At 40.1% G+C, this 18116-nt stretch overlaps 1 protein-coding gene across 3 annotated transcripts in view; it reads right to left on the minus strand.

Moving 5' to 3' along the window:
- Window positions 1-450: 450 nt before the first annotated feature.
- PRICKLE2 (prickle planar cell polarity protein 2) overlaps window positions 451-18116 on the minus strand; it is a 437307-nt gene continuing 419641 nt past the window's right edge. For all 3 annotated transcript variants that reach the window (XM_073592178.1, XM_073592180.1, XM_073592179.1), the window contains one exon: window positions 451-3659. In XM_073592178.1, the coding sequence (XP_073448279.1) occupies window positions 2800-3659 (860 nt within the window). In that variant the 3' untranslated portion in view covers window positions 451-2799. The remainder of the gene's footprint in view (window positions 3660-18116) is intronic.

An 18116-nucleotide genomic window follows, 5' to 3' on the forward strand; every position in this document is an offset into this window, starting at 1 on the left:
TTCTGTGGACTGAAATGGCACAGCATCCATTTAATTTTCATATTACATTTAATAAATACATATAACTCACATAAAGAGTGGATTTCAGCAGCAGGAAGGCTGAAAAACATCTGTTAAAATGGTACAAGGGAGTGCATCAAATTCGAGTCTCAGAATATTGACTTTTATGGGGAAATAACATTAATAAATATACTTGACATAAATGTGCATTGTAAATTACACATTTACACTGGAAACAGCCTTACAAGTCTGATCAAGGTTTTCCAAAGTTTCCTGTGCAAAAATAAATAATGAGGTGGACAAAGGTATCCAATGCCATGGTGGCAGGCTCATTTGGGGACATATAACTGTCAATATTTTAACTGTCATATAACAGAGGGCAGTACGTTCTACAACCAGAAGGGGACTACTTTTACTGCACATAGAGTATGGATCTCTTCCATCTATGTCTGATGTGCATTGCTTTATAATCAACACTCATTGTTTTCCGATTACATAATACCAAAGCTAGGATGATTTAGATCAGCCTTTTCCAACCAGGGTTCATAGGCACCAGGGTTGCCTTCAGGTTTGCCTTGGCAAAATCCTTAAAAAGTTCCCCAAAATTGTATACAAGCCAGCAAGTGGATTAACCCTGACGTTTAGTTACACAAAGCCACAGGTTTTCATTGTGCACCATTACAATCTCCCAGCCACTGGCATCCTAATAATCAATGACGTCATTGGTTGATAAGAGGGACTTTGGGCGCCAGCACAGCAACCTCCCCTTCCCCTGTCCATCAGCACTGGGGTCACATTAGCTGTGTGAGGGAGAGAAGCTGAGGAAGAAGAGGAACATTGGAATACTAGTTAGTACTCTGCCCCCCCCTCGCTCACTGGAGCGCTGGGCTGTGGAGGGGGCGGGAGTGGCCAGTTCAAGCTCTCGAGGCAGAGGCGGGTGTTGGTCCAGGCATGTGGGCGGATCTCGACCATATGGTCTTGGTCTTTCCCAAGCATGGACCAGCTCTGTGGCGTCAGCCGACAGTGGGTTCGGTCCGCTGTCTGCTGAAAATGGGTCACAGGAGTGCAGAACGAACTGTACAAACTGATCCTGTGATCCATGGGTGAAGTACAATCAAATGACCTTTGGCTCTACTTCTCCTTTAAGGACTTGTTTAATTCAGTACCATATATATTTTTGATATATATTGTTTAGGGGGGAATTTTTTTTTTAATTCTGACCCCCAGGTTGCCACTAAAGTCAGATGTCCCGAAGTGTATTTATAGCTTCCTCTCTAGTGTGGCTATGAACTGTTTGGCTTGGGAACATGTGATTGGGTTGTTAATACAGTTGGATAACAATTGTGCGACATGTAACTGTGGTGTTAACACTTCAACAAGTAAGGCAATCCTGCACTGTAGGGAGCCTTGGGATCTTGTTTCATATTTACGTACTTGGAAATTAGAATGCTGGGTTTTCAGTGAGGTCCTGAGATAAAACTGATTGAACTTTGAACTAAATTTCTATTATTGCCTGTAGCAGAATATTCTGGTTTTGTTAATAAAATATGAGTTATGCGGACTGATTACCCTGTTTATTCTGAGTTTGTGTTGGAAACAGTAGTATATAGGTGTGCTAAAAATCAAATATATAAAAACTTTCTATCTCACCCAGAGCCTCTATATGATCCCTATTTACTTAGATCTACAACTGTAAATGTAACTTTTCCCCAATCTTTCCAAGCCAGGTAAAGGTTTGCAGAAACTGCATGACTATTTTTGGAGCTACACGTCTAACACATGACTCAAAAACTTCAATATCAGTAAAGTTTTGCCATGAACTTAGATTGACTTATTTAAATATGCTTATGTAGACGGTATGACTGCATCCCGCATCGGAGTAAGAATGTGCTTGAATTTTGGAAAATTCAATTGTAACTTTGTTAGTTTACTTTGCCTAAAGATCGAATTGTGCATATGCATATATATAGCTATATATAAAACTTAAAGGAAAAAAAATAATTTTGGTAAGGTGCTATACTTCATAAATCCTATTTGCCAAACAAAAAAATACTTTCTGGTGGCGTAAATATAATCTAACATTTGTAATATTGCTTAACCGCTGAATTTGTTGGCTATACCCACACATCCTTAAGGTATAAATTACACAGTTTAGAAGGAAAAAAAAAACCCAGCAGTTTGGGATATCAAACCAACCAGACATTTGTGAGTTCGGCATGCAGGTCTATTATATCCATATTATTCTAAAACGTATAGACTCATTTGATATTACAAAATACAAAAATAGTTTATGAGAACTTTCATTTACATTCCATTTACAAGGAGTGCATAAAATAAATAAATGTTAGCATTATCTGAGAATTAAAATACTTGAAAAAAAAATATGAGTGCCAAAATAATAAAAACAAAACGTAAAGGGGGAGAAAAATAAAAGGATAAAAATAGAGTTTATGGTACGGCGATGGGGTCAAGCAGCATACTGTACATCTGGGTACGGCATACATTCAATACTAGAGCATGATCTCTAGATGGACCAAAGCAAGGCAGTATTTTTTTGGCGGACTGAACTATTGAAGAAATAAAGTGAAATGTGCATTTAAACCCAAAATTCACTATATCAACAATCAAGGCTATTATATACCATATACTGTAATTCAGTCCTGAATCGCAAAACGGTCATGACAGGGAGAATGTACAAGGTAATTTTCTTTTGTTATAAAACAACGATGTTCAAAATATGGACCAGTCCACAGGGATGAATTCATTTACACAGTAATGCGTAGGTCTTGAGAGCAAACACTAGGAAATAATACAATTTTTGCTCTTTCTTCTTTTCCTGCTATGTAATTGTCCTCGACCACCCAAAGTGGAAGACTTGGGTATTCCGCCGGAACACTGACCATACTGATGCATAAGATCATCGCTAGTTACGTATCTCAGGCGGGTTGGTTGTGGAATTGGTTCTCCTAAGAAATATCCTTCATTGTCTGACTCTGAGGAAGAGGAACAGGTAGAACACCAATCATATTCATTCATGGGTTGGCCCCACCTTTCACAGAGGTGGTTTTGTAATGCCAGATCAGAGGCAGTTCTTTGATACCGGTTGTACATTTCTCTTCTGACAACTTGATCCATCTGATCCCTGCCTCCCCTTTGTTGCATAAATCGTTCATAGTCCTCGCGGGCTCTCAAGAGTGGTTTTTCTTTCATTTTACTGCACTGCTCAGTGGCCATATGAAGAGCATTGTCAGAACGAGAACGCCTCGACCTCCTTTGATGATGGCGACGATAATGCTGTTCATTATCTCTTGACTGAGTTCTTCTCCTTGTCCTTTCACTCATTGGGGTAATTTTGACACTGCCCTGGCCAGGTATATCATTCACACCGTCATCAAACTGAAATGACTGATGCATTCTTAGTTGCTGTGGAAGGTCCCTGTATTTCCCAGGGTTACCCAGATCGCGAGTCATATCTTGATACTGTTGTGCCGAGAGAAGACTCCGGACGGATTCCACGCTGCGGAACTGAGAAGAAGAGTTCAAGGTTCCCATGTTGCTAATTTTCTCTGAAACGTTCATTCCAGAATCTTTGCTTAGATCGGGCATGGAAAAGCGAGAGAGGTGTTCTTGACGTTTAGGACCTCCATCCATGGATGCACCTTAAAAAAAAAAAAAAAAAGACCAAAAAGTATTGTTAGTTCAATTTTTAATTAATACTATTTATATGGAGTCAATATAATTGGGTGTAGTTAAAACTATAAACAGATGTTCATGCTGTTTACTTAATGCCTATGTATTAAGGAAGCAGATGTTACAACAGAATCTTTGTTCGCTAGGCACATAGAACATTCACATATCACAGCTGTAAAAATGCACTTTAAAAGAACATAATAAATACTTATATTTACGGGCTATATCTATATCTATATATCTATTTCCTCGTCTATTGCCAAACTCCAATTTTGCTGCTGTGGTAGATAAGGGGGCAGCTGCTTTTGTTTTGTCTCTTTTGCACCAGTCATTCTTAGCATAGTAGAACAGCTGACTCTCACACGAACAGTAGCAGCAATGCTGATTCGATTGCCAGTCGCTCTTCTCTTTTGCATTTTGGAATGTTCCTTGTTGGATTGGGCTACAAACTTTATTTTTAGTAGCTCTAATATACACAAGTACAGCTCAGAGCAATAGTACTAGATCACAAGGTTGCACATTTGCGTTTGAAAGACAGCTGTGCAAATACCGCGTGACATAAAATATTGCAACGACCGCCATTTTATTCTCTGCTAAAAATATATATATAATCTAAGTGATTTTCTAGCAGAAAAGATTTAGTCTTTAAATGGTTAAACTGAGATCTTCTACACATCATATTTCATTCCTTTGATAAGTAGAAACATTGTATCTCTTTGCTTCTTTTATCAGCAATGTCCTCAGACTTGGCAGGCTGCCCAGATAGGAGAGACTCAAGTCGCTCTGACGGGGAGACTTCAGGTGACTTGCATTGACTTCTATTACAGAAGTCATTTGCAAGTCGCGCTGAGTCACCCCGCAAGTCAGATCGCCCCTGTGTGAACCGGCTAGTATATAATTTAATCGGCCTAATTTGCAGCACAATCGGCAGATGCCGATTAATAAAAAAGTGCCAAAAATCGGCCGATATATATCGGTCGACCCCTATATAATATCATCAAAAGATGCCAAGAATCTGGGGAAATCTGTGCGCAAGGGATAAGTTCGAAACTCAATATTGGATGCCCATTAACTTTGAGCCTTCAGACGGCACTGCAATAAAAACAGGCATGATTCTGTTATAGACATCAATGCATTGGCTCAGGAATACTTCCAAAAATCACTATCTGTGAACACAGTTTGCCGTGCCATCCATATAAGCAAGATAAAGCTATATCATGCAAAGAAGAAGCCATATCTGAGCATGATCCAGAAATGTCACCGTCTTCTTTGGGCCAAAGCTCATTTAAAATGGTCTGTTGCAAATTGGCAAGACGGTTCTGTGGTCAGGCAAAGAAATGTGACATTTTTTGGCAACCAAGGGTACTGTGTCCTCTGGAATAAAGAGGGGAAGGACCTTCTGCCTTGTTATCAGCACTCAGCTCAAAAGCCTGCATCTCTGTTGGTATGGGGGTACATTAGTGCATATGGAATGGGCTGCTTGTACATGTGGAAAGGCACCATCAATGGTATATCCAGGTTTTAGAGCAGCATATGCTCCCATGCAGATGACCTCTTTTTTTTGCATATTTCAGCAGAAGAATGCTAAACCTTACTGCATCTACGAGCACAGCCAGGTCTTTGTAGCAGATGAGTCCGGGTGCTTATCTGGCCTGCCTGCAGTCCAGACCTTTTACCAACTAAAAACATTTGGCTCACCTTAAAACAAAAAATACAATAAAGAAGAGCAAGGGCTATTGAGCAGTTAGAATTCTATCCACTTGCCGAAAACCCGCCATCGTTATACGTCGGCTGTTTGAAGAGGAATATCGTTGTTATGGCAGCAGCTAGCTGCCATAACCCAGGTATCCTCTTCTTCAGCGGGCGGTCGGCTTTCAGATAAAAGTGGTCCCTACAGGGGATTCGCAGCAAGATCACTTTTATCGGTGGGAGATGGGCCCCCCCTTTAAAAGAACAGTGAAAAAAAAAAAAAATTTAATGCGCCCGTCCCGCCAAGCTCGCGTGCAGAAGCGAATGCATATGTGAGCAGCGTCCACATATGAAAACATGTTCAAACCACACATGTGAGGTATCACTGCGATCGTTAGAGCAAGAGCAATAATTCTAGCCCAAGACCTCCTCTGTAACTCAAAACATGCAACCTGTAGAAATTTTTAAACATCGCCTATGGGGATTTTTAAGGGTAAAAGTTTGTCGCCATTCCACGAGCGGGCGCAATTTTAAAATGTGACATGTTGGGTATCAATTTACTCGGCATAACATTATCTTTCACAATATATAAAAAAATTGGGCTAACTTTACTGATGTCTTATTTTTAATTCAAAAAAGTTTTTTATTTTCCAAAAAAAATGCGTTTGTAAGACCAAATACCATGTGACAGAAAGTATTGAAACGAACGCCATTCTATTCTCTAGGGTGTTAGAAAAAAAAATATGATGTTTGGGGGTTCTAAGTAATTTTCTAGCAAAAAAATCTGATTTTAACTTGTAAACACCAAATCTCAAAAGGAGGCTCTGTCCTTAAGTGGGTAAATCAGGCAAAAATGGGACAACATTCCTCTCCCAAATCTGCCATCAATTTCAAAAGGACCCTATTTTGTTCTTAAAACGATACATTTTCTCAGTTTAAACACTTTATGTGTTTTCTATTTTCTATTGTGCATAAAATATGGGTTTATGAGATTTGCAAATCATTGCTTTCTGTTTTTATGTAGTGTTTACACAGCGTCCCAACTTTTTGGGAATTGGGGTTCTACATACCTGGGGTTGAGCTATGTGCAGACACTGTTCTACTGCCCTGAACTGACAAAGTAATAGTGTCTTCTAACAGTAAAAATGGTAACAAAAAAAAAAACACTGTAAAAAGTCCTTCCTACTTGAGAATCTTGCAGGTGATCCAATCTGACTGTATGCATACTTATAAAATTATTTGTTGACTGACAAAATCCTATAAACCAATCCTTCATGCAGAAGGTGAGGCACTGCAACGAGCCACAACATATCTCTTGTTTTAATGCCCATCCTTTGTAGCCCATTCCTTCCCAAAGGCCATGTAAATAATATCCTCAATGTCAGACCATAGACATGCATTCATAAACAATCGACAATGCAATGCTTGATGCCAGAGCACCCTATCAACAGCTCCAGCCCCTTGGGAGGCAGGAGGCCAGTCTGTTCTTTAACTTATGTTAGAATCTGCATAGGAAATCAAAGCAGACATAAAGGACGGATGGTAAAACAAACGGCAAGTCATGGCATCTTAGGCTGTGTTGAGTGTGAATGTTTACAGGCAAATTTGAAGCATTTTTTGGCCATTTTTGAAAAAAAAATTTTAGGCGTATGCAAGCTTGAGTGTATTTGTTTCAGCCAATGTAAAGCTAGTTACTAGGAAGAAGAGATGTTGTTTAGGCTTGATAATGCTGATTTTCAAGCATTCTCCAGGTGCCCCACTAAAGTCTACGGGGCCAAAAATTCTGGATTCTGCTTCAAATATAGCTCCTGTACCTTTATGATCTTCAGACTTCGAAGTACAGGTGCCTAAGAGCTCATACTGTATGTGAACAGGCACAAATTAAAATTAATTTGGGTTGTTGAACGATTTGGAGCTTTGAGCTTGAAGTTACAAACACTGAATCAAGAGTTATGGTATCTAAGCATTGGTTTATATTTGCCAGTCTCACTAAAGGTTTCCTTTAAAGGAAATGTATAGCCAAAGCTATTTTGGCTGTACTTCTCCTATGGATCACAGGAGTGCAGTAAGTTCTGCACTCCTGTGACCAGTTTTCAGCTGACAGCGGGCCTGAGCTGAGGACTGAGATATCAGTGGTTTTTGATCGCTCAGTTCTCCGTGCAGAGTCGGCAGGGGACAGATGCAGCATCGGATCTATGCTGCATCCACCTAGGTGAGTATAATTTTTTTTCTAAATCCCAAACTTCGCTTTCAAATGTCAATCATTCTGTACAGCTAACTATATATTGGTAAGACACAAACTCACCTAGAAAATGATCTGTAAATCAATTTACATAATCTTATGATCCACCTAATTCTGCAGACTCTGTACCATTGCCCCACTTTTACCTGCTTTTTTAATTGCTAGCAAACATCACCTTGCTGCTGACCTTACCCTTAGTTCTCTCCTTCCTATCTGGGCTCCTGGATCTCCCATCCATCAGCTTTCAGTGCAAGCATTCCTAATTGCAGCCTGATTTGAACTGAGAACACACAGGAAGAGTGACTGCCAGCACTTTAAGCTAATAAGGTTTTGCTGCAGTAAAGTGCTGCCAGGGAACATGCATAAAATAGTAGAGTGCACATGGGTGACCTAACCAGAATGCTGCAAAAATATCACTGTCCAATCACAAACTGGGCTTCATCCTGAACCAGACTGTATAATTCAAATGCCATGTGGTCTACAGCAGTGTTTTTCAACCTTTTACATAGAGGAACCCTTGAAATAACTTTTGGATTTCTGGGAACCCTTGCCAATAATTACTATATCTACAGCACACAGTACATTAGCCTGGTGGTGAGTAGGAAAAGAGCTTCTTACATAGGTGGTCAGTGGCAGGAATGCTCCCCTTACACATATCTAAAAAGATAATTGGTGTCAGTAATTACTAAATTATTTAAAGAGGTGTTCCAGCCTGGGGAAAAAAATTAAAAGTCAGCAGCTACAAATACCGTAGCTGCTGACTTTTAATATGAGGACACTTACCTGTCCAGGGAGCCCGCGATGTTGGCACCGCAGTTGATCATTGGATGAGGGAGGCCGAACTTCCGGCGCCGTCTTCCGGAAGTGGGGACAGGGATCTGTCAAAAACAGGTACCCATTCCCCCCTCCTCAATGAAAGGTGCCAAATGTGGCACCTGAGGGGGGGAGGAAGCAAATAAGTGAAAGTTCCACTTTTGGGTGTAACTCCGCTTTAAGAAGAAGAAACTGATCATTGCTCAGGCAACTTCTGGAGGAACCCTATGGTTCCATGGAACCTTGGTTGAGAAAGGCTGGTCCACAGGGAGGTCTAGGAACTAGTTTTACTCACAGGTAGGGGTGCCTGGATCATGGGACTGGTTGGATCAATTTACAATTTTTGGTAGGTAAACCATTCCACCTACATATACCTCAACTGTGTACTTAGCTTATTGTCTGGAGTGCTTTTTTTTAACCTGCAGCTAACTGGCCAAACTGCAAGAAGATCAGTGACCTGTCCTTGTAAAGACACTGTACAGATGTACAGCAAGTGTGTAACTGAGCCCAGTAAAGAGTAAATTATTACCAAGCAAGTGTAACTCCAACTCCTTTATAATGGCAAATAAACACCACACCATATAGATCCCAGTGATTGCTTTCCGGCAGTCATTAGCTTAGGAATGTGCAATACAGCCAACCATCTGCATAAACTACATCCTCTAGTCAGCGAGTGGTTTCCTATCCCTTGGGCGTATCTTTTCAGCATTAAGCATATGTGTCAATCACAGCAGCACATGGCTCTCAGCAGAATCTTAAGCAATGGAGCGAGCATTATTCTTTTCTTATGGGACATCATCAGTCTACACTATACAAAACTAAGCCGTGTAGATGCATTTTTGCTTTCCTGTCTATTACATGCAGATTATAGAGATCAGCAGAACATTTTATTCCACTTTAAATCTCTTTTGTAAGATATCATTTGATACACAGCACATTTCAGCTCAAGACACATAGGGGTAGTATGAACAATATTTAAATAGAATTTTATGTAGATGTAATTTCACCTTTAATATTACACAATGGACATTGGTGCTCATGAATGGGGATGCAAATGCCTCTTACTGATACCATGGAAGAGCTACAGTTACTTATAGTGTATACAGCCAACATTTTTTTTTTTTTTTACTAGCTTTGGATACAGTAGGGAAGGGTTAAAAGCCTTGTCAGTTTATTTTTGAATGTCTGTGTTCTGTTTAGTAGATATAGGTTCACTTTCTGCCCCTGAGATGTAGGAAGTGAGACTTGGAGAATTCCCTACTTAGACAGTTGTCACTGGATCAGGTGTCCCTGTTGGAAGATTACCCCTCATTTTTTAACTTATTCTTATAACTGCAGGCATAACACACATGGACAGCCTAACACCACCTCTACTACCCCTGCTATCATAGCACCAGTACTCATAGGTTGAATTGGATGGACCTGTGTCTTTTTTCAGTTGTATATACTATGTAAGCTATGTAAACAATCTGATGGGTGTCTAAATACAGAGATGTTAACCTCTTAACGCAGGCTGTATGCACATATATGGCAGTACGGCAGTGGGTATTAATGCCAAGCTGTCACATACAGTGATGTGAAAAAGTATTTGCCCCCCTCTCTTTTTTCTTTTGCATATTTGTCACACTTAAATGACTCAGATCATCAAACAAATTTTATTATTACACAAAGATAACCTGAGTAAATACAAAATGCAGTTTTTAAATGATGGTTTCATTTATTAAGGCAAAAAAGCTGTTCAAACCTGCCTGGCTTTAAAAAGTAATTGCCCCTTAAACCTAATAAGTGGTTGTGCCACCCTTGGCGGCAACAACTGCAATCAAGCATTTGCAATAACTGGCAATGAGTCTTTCACATCGCTGTGGAGCAATTTTGGCCCACTCTTCTTTGCAAAATTGTTTTAATTCAGCCACATTGGAGGGTTTTCCAAAATGAACGGCCTGTGTAAGGTCATGATACAGGATCGCAATTGGATTTAAGTCCGGGCTTTGACTAGACCACTCCAAAACCTAAATTTTGCTTTGTTTGAACCATTTGGAGGCGGACTTGCTGTTGTGTTTCGGATCATTGTCCTGCTGCATAACCCGTTTACTTGAGCTTGAGGTCACAAACTGATGGCCGGACATTCTCCTTTAGGATTTTCTGATAGAGCTCAGAATTCATGGTTCCATCAATTATGGTAAGTCGTCCAGGTTCTGAAGCTGCAAAGCAGCCCCAGACCATCACGCTACCACCACCATGTCTGACTGTTGGTATAATGTTCTTGTTATGAAATGCTGTATTCATTCTATGCCAGATGTAACGGGACGCACACCTTCCAAAAAATAAAATTTTTGTCTCATCAGTCTACAGAATATTTGCCTAAATGTCTTGGGGATAATCAAGATGTTTTTTGGTAAATGTGAGATGAGCCTTTGTGTTCTTTTTGGTCAGGAGTGGCTTTGGCCTTGAAACTCTCCCATGGATGCCATTTTTGCCCAGTCTCTTTCTTATTGCTGAATCATAAACACTTACCTGAGGCAAGTGAGGCCTACATTTCTTTAGATGTTGTTCTGGGTTCTTTAATGACCTCCTGAATGAGTCGTTGTCATGCTCTTGGGAGTAATTTTTGTAGGTCGGGCCACTCCTGGGAAGGTTCACCATTGTTCCAAGTTATCTCCATTTGTGGATAATGGCTCTCCCCATGGTTCACTGGAGTTCCACAGTCATAGAAATGGCTTTGAAATCCTCCCTAGACTGATACATGTTCTCTATTTTATTTCTAATCAGTTCTTGAATTTTTTTAGATTGTGGCATGATGTGTGGCTTTTTGTGATCTATTAGCGTGCTTCACTTTGTCAGAAAGCTTGTATTTATGTGATTTCTTGATTCAACTGGTCTGGCAGTTATCAGGCCTGGATGTGGCAAGTGAAATTTAACTCAGCTTTCCAAAAAATTGTGGTTAATCACAGTTCATTCATGATTCAGCATGGGAGGGGGCAATTACTTTTTCACATAGGGCCAGGCAAGTTTGAACAGCTTTTTTCCCTTAATAAATTAAATAATAATTTAAAAAATGCATCTTGGATTTACTCGGGTTATCGTTGTGTAATATAAAAATTTGTTTGAAGATCTGAATCATTTAAATGTGAGAAATATGCAAAAAAAAAAAAAAAAAAAAATCAGGAAGGGAGCAAATACTTTTTCACATTACTGTAGATGCGTACAGCCAGGGTCTCTGTTCAATGTTGAGAGCACGCCCATCTGGATCCCCCAAGCACTGTGATCCTGCTGTAAATGACAGCTCACAGTAATGGTTTACGACCGAGAGCCGATGGGATGGTCTCCCAATTACATGATCACGGCAACAGTCAATCCAGTAATGACCAGGAGGCCCATGTAACAACTCCAGCTTTACAAACTTTTGAATGGGGGCTGGAAAAGGATAAAGTAAGCCCAGAAAAGTGTTTCTGAACAAAACAATGTTTTTGAATCACATGGCAGCTAGTCACATACATAGGCACTGGTCATGTGTTCTCAGCTAAAAGGAAGTCACCCAGAGCTGGCCAATCAGTAGTTAGATTCTAGCTGCCTAGAATCTAAAGTAGAAGTCGAGGCAAGAACTAACTATGGTTAAAAACAGCTCCTACCTGCATTCTAACTCCTATACTAACTGCCCTATATAAGGATACATATACTTACCTATTCTCAGAGTGCTCTGGTCCAGTCATGTGATATGCCCAGCACTGGGGCTCTTTAAGTTTTACCTTTTTTAATTTAATTTCTTTTTTTAACACTATCCCTTTAAAAAATAAAATAAAATCTTATCACTTTTATTGCTGTCACAAGGAATGTAACCATCCTTTGTGACAGTCATAGGCGGTGAAGACCCCCAAATCCCTCCTTTGCACTTTAAAGTATTCAGATTGCTGAAATCAGCGATTCTGAACACTGTCATTTTTTTAAAAATTGGCACCATTGGCTGCCGAGTAAACCAGAAGTAACGTTGTGACGTCACTTCCGGAATTTTACTATGCAGACCTGATCGAAGCCGGACCGGCTTCGTTTGGGTCACAGCCTAGCTGGCGGACACACGGGAGGCCTGTAAAGAGCGGTGACGGGAGGGGGGACGTCCCCTTCCACTGCCTGAGATAATGGCCAAGCGGCTGCCAAGCCAGATCAGCCATTATCACCAGACAGCCAACCGCCTGCTCTGAAAAACGGTACCAGGGTATAGCCTGCATCTGCAGGCTATACCTCGATACATCCACTTCCTCCGACTGCTGTAACGGTATGGCGGTTTGCGTGAAGTGGTTAAGCTTTGACAAAAAAAAAAAAAAAACAGGAAGCTGATTGGTTTCTATGCAGAGCTGCACCAGATTGTACACTCTCCAGTTTTAGTAAATCAACCCCATTGTATTATTAACAAAAGTCACCTCTTTAGACATGGCCAACTGATTGAGTGGCTCTAATTTATTTCTTGGAATTTTTTGCAATTGGCTTCCTTGCTTACTCTGTGCTTTCCCTTGCTGTAACCCTCATTTTCAGAATTTAGGAATCTAAGCAAGACACAGACCGAGTGCTCCAGCTTATAAGCACCGCCCTTAGCAGTTCTCAAAAAACGAAGGCTATGCACCACATAATCATGTGACGAGAGCCTACAGGCTTACCTAGAAGCACCGTAAATTCTTCTAAATTTGACGGCAGCACATAATCTTAAACTCTAGATCCGGGGTCTCCAAACTTTCCAACCAAAGGGCCAGTTTACTGTCCTTCAGACTTTTGGGGGGCCAGACTGTGGAAATTTTCCTGACATCATTGCGAGTAAACATCACCACATTTTTTATTAAGGGGAGGAGTATTGCCCCATTATTGATGTCAGTTGGAAGAATACTGTCTTGTATTGGTGGGAAGAATAGTGCCTCAAAGTCTGGATAAGGGCAAGCAGTTTGGAGACCACTGCTCTAGATTACCGGTAAACCATGAGGATATTCCCCTTTTATTACAGTGACGGGTCTACTGACTTAATTGTTACAGAGAAATGACCTTTAAATTAAAATTGACACCACTGGTGCATTACACGTAATGCACAATATGTGATATCTTGTTGTTTTTATCATGACTGACTGAGGAGTTCATGAAGAACCAGTCAGTTATGTAAATGACATGATCCCCTGCCAACCAAGATCGTCTTTCAGTGAACAATCACGGTACCTTAACCGCAAACATAACTGCAATACACTTAATTTAGAGCTGGCTTCAACCTCCTAACCACGATGTGGCACATTAGCTATCACCCAGGGACTTAGCACATTATTCTCATTAGTACTGTTTAACTGCAACCAAAGGCAAAAATAAATGATCGCAGTAATTGGCAGTCAATAATGACTTCTTTTGGAATTAAAAAACAGACTATTTCCATTTAAAACAATATTCATGATGTCATTTTGGCTTGGTTTCAGGCCTTAGTCTTTGCAACTGCTGGCAGGGCTGGACAGATCTTAGCTGAATTCTGATTGGTAGAAGCAATATGTCAATATGCAGGCTCTCTTTCCAAGCACATGACTTCTGGGACTTAGTGAAAACAAAATTAAAATTTCACAGACATTCAAGATAGTTACATAACGCAGACAGGCTTAATGCGCATTCAAAATTCAAATTGATTCATACTGAGGTTCAGGAAGCTGAAATGAAATCCATGCATGGCGTTTGCAATTTTTAAAATGCACAGTATAAAGCAAATACCCCAACAGCTAAATTCAGATGTTTTAGTTTTAGCTGTTGTGCAAAGGCACGTGCCCTACATTGATGTTTAAATAAGAAACACATTTTCACTTGTACGAAAAATGCTAACAGTCCAGGAAGTTGGAAAGTTCCAACTGAGTCAAGCCATGTTTTCTTTTTCTCCAGTGTGTTAGGAAAATGGAATTTGGTTACAGGCTGTAACTCAACCTTTGAGTAATTTGTATTTGATAAAGGCGTTATAAGTTATAAACTGCTGTTTTCCTCAATTAAAGAATATTTTGCCCCAACATTTCATATTCCAGATATGTGTCTGTTGTACCGTGTACTTGTGTTAAAAAGTATCCTGTTCTCTTTCTATTTCCTGCCAGTATGAGAGCACATGCATCACAGCATGGTCAGTTTTCTGGCTGGCCTGGAAAAACAGCCTGCCTGTCCTCCATTGATAAGAGTTGTACTGAAATGCTCCTCCTGCACAGCTATTCCCTGGGACGATCAGTGTAGTGCAGTTTCTCCTCCCCCAGCTCCCTGAGCTCCTTATGAAGCTAAAAACAGAGGTTATGTGATCACTTATTGAAAACAAACACAAAAAAAATGTATAAATATATACATATACTGTATATATACAAGTATTTTGCCTTTCTTTTCAAGTATTTTAATTCTAATGGTTTAGAATTTAGCAAAATACTTGTATATATACATATACTGTATATATACAAATATTTTGCCTTTCTTTTCTATTTTAATTCTAATGTTTTTTTACAAGGTAAGGGTTCACATATACTTTAACATTTCCTTTATTATCTTTTTCTGTATCTTAGAAACTGGTATTCCTTGTTTGTTTTTTAATAATCCTCTATCTATCCTTGATCCTGTTATTTTTTAAAATTTTTTTTCAATTGAATGAGTTGTAAAGGCAGAAGGATTTTTATCTTAATGCATTCTATGCATTAAGATAAAAAAACCTTCTGTGTGTAGCAGCCATCCCAGCACCCCCTAATTACTTATCTGAGCCCCATCTCTCTCCAGCAATGTCCACGAATGTCTAAGCTGTCTGGGACACTCCTCCTGATTGGCTGAGACATAGCAGCTGCTTCATTGGTTCCCGCGGCTGAAGGTTTTTTATCTTAATGCATTCTATGCATTAAGATAAAAAAAACCTTCTGTGTGTAGCAGCCACCCCAGCACCCCCTAATCACTTATCTGAGCCCCATCTCTCTCCAGCAATGTTCACAAATGTCTAAGCTATCTGGGACACTCCTCCTGATTGGCTGAGACATAGCAGCTGCGTCATTGGTTCCTACGGTTGTCAAAGTCAGGCAGCCAATCAGGGGAGAGAGGGGGCTGGGCCGGGTCAGGGCTCTGTGTCTGAATGGATACACGGAGCTCTGACTCGGCTCCAGTGCACCCATAGGAAGCTGCTGGCTATGGGGGCACTGGATAGGAGGGAGGGGCCAGGAGCAGCAAAGAGGAACCCGAGAAGAGGAGGATCTGGGCTACTCTGTGCATAACCAACTGCACAGAGGTGGTAAGTATAACAAAACAAAAAACAAGACTTTACAATCACTTTAAAGACGTGTATGCTATGTGTTTTTTTTTTCTCTGTTGTCCATGAACAGTGTGACCATGCTTCTTCTCTGTTCTCTAATTTGTTTGACTCCTGTCTGTGTTTAAAATTTGCATATATAAAATTTCCCTGTTGCACAAAGTCGTGCAACCTCAAAATTTGGAACCTGTTAAGCCTTTACAGGGCAAATTGAGCACCCTTCAGCAAGTTAGATGGCAAGCTGCCCTGGTCTTGGCTTAAACTGCTTCTGACCACTAAGTGGTGGTCAGTCATAGCAATGCCATTATATTCTGGGAATTAGTGCTCCCAAACTCATCAAAAGTGTGGCCTATCATTGAGGAAGCCAGACTCTAATATAAATTAGAAGGCAGAAATAGCATGGCCTGTTACACACCATTGGAGGAAGGGTAGGAAAATCTTTGCATATCAAGATCTTATACAATCTTAAGTCAGTAAGACAAGTCTAAAGCCTGGTACACACCAATTGTTTTTTTCGTTGAGGCTGCATTCACACCTGAGCATTTTCAGCTCATAAAATGCTCGTAAACCGCCAGAAAAAAACGCCCAATAAGCAAAATCCCATTCATTTCAATGGCACCAGTTCACATCTGAGCGTTTTGTCACCTGAAGCAAAACGCCTGAAAAACGCCCTTAGCTCAAAAAAGAACATGAGCTTCTTTGGGGCAGATTACAGGCGTTTTTCTGCTTTTTACATGGGTGACCTGAACAAAATTGCGGAAAAATTGCAGTAAAAGCGCGCGACTTTTAAACACTCAGGTGTGAATGCAGCCTGAAGAAAAAAAAATGAACAGCTCTGGTCAGAGCTGCTGTACTAACGACCCAACTTTAGTGCAACGATCTGTTGTTCTTTTGAGTTCTGACAGGGGGACAGCCCCCCTGCCAGTCAGCCATTGGCTGAGAGCCCTGATCGGGAGATGGTCGGCTGCTGGTTTTCCGGCATGCTTGTCCGACAGAAGCTGCCATACACACGGTAATGTCGGCCAGTTTTTATCGGACCGGCCGATGTCGCCCGACATTCGGCCCGTGTGTACTAGGCTTAAGGGTATCCTCATCCCATCAACATCGTTTACTAAGAGAGTTTTAGGGAAGTTGAGTCAAGTGCAAATGACCTATTACTGCACAGCAATGTTAGATGGCTGTGTAAAGGCAGTGTATAGGAATGCTTTTAGTCATTTCGAAAAGAAGTAGCAGCTTTCTTAGTGCAATTCAAAAGTCTGAAAGCAAAACAGTTTTCTCTGTTTTTACAAGATGAGAGCACAATAGATAGTATTGCTTTACTAGTGGACATAACAGCACTGCTTAATGAACTCAATTTAAAGCTCCAGGGCAAGAACAATTCAATCTGTGACTTGATGACCGCTGTCCGCTCCTTCCAGAGGAAACTAGATTTGTTTAAGTAGGATCTTCAGGAAAAAGAGACATCCCCCTTCATTGGGACTTTTAAGGCAACATACACTTGGATAGTACAAAAAAGTCAATTTTATTGAATATACATTAAAAAAAAAATTCGATCAAATGATCAATGATTAAAAACCATCAAAAAGAGTTTATACAGAAAAATATACATACAAAAAAAGAAAAAAACACAAAACAACAATTTACATGAACAGTGTGACAATATAATAATACTCTCCGGTAAATAGTGATCCCCGGTACCCGACGCGTTTCTGGTTAAACACCTTCGTCAACGGTATAGGATAGGAGTAAGTGAAGTCACAATATGTTTTCAACATGTTTTTGCATGTTGAAAACATATTGTGACTATACTTACTCCTATCCTATACCCTTGATGAAGGTGTTTAACCAGACACGCGTCGGGTACCGGGGATCACTATTTACCGGAGAGTATTATTATATTGTCACACTGTTCATGTAAATTGTTGTTTTGTGTTTTTTTTCTTTTTTTGTATGTATATTTTTCTGTATAAACTCTTTTTGATGGTTTTTAATTAGTTGATCATTTGTTTGATCGAATATGTTTTTTTATATATATTCAATAAAATTTACTTTTTTGTACTATCCAAGTGTTTGTTGCCTTTAAAGTCCCAATGTAGGGGGATCTCTCTTTTCCTAATTGCATAATAGGGATGTGGCAACCACACTTTTTGGGATCTGACATGATGAAACCCTCCTTTTTGCTAAGTAGGATCTTCAAGGAGAGTGCTTGCATTTCACAAAGGTGATAGAACAGATTCAAGAAAACAGAGATGTTTCTCCTATTACTATAAACCAGGGGTAGGCAACCCTAAAGAGATTGAGAGCTACATGAACAACATGGAAGAAGTCAAAGATATCTGGGCACAGTGTCGCCTCCTCACACCTGATTTAAACTCTAATTGCTGTACTACTGTGTTGCAAATGCATGCATTGCAC

The sequence above is a fragment of the Aquarana catesbeiana genome, linkage group LG07 (assembly GCF_042186555.1).
Source record: "Aquarana catesbeiana isolate 2022-GZ linkage group LG07, ASM4218655v1, whole genome shotgun sequence".
NCBI classification, from domain to species: Eukaryota; Metazoa; Chordata; class Amphibia; order Anura; family Ranidae; genus Aquarana; species Aquarana catesbeiana.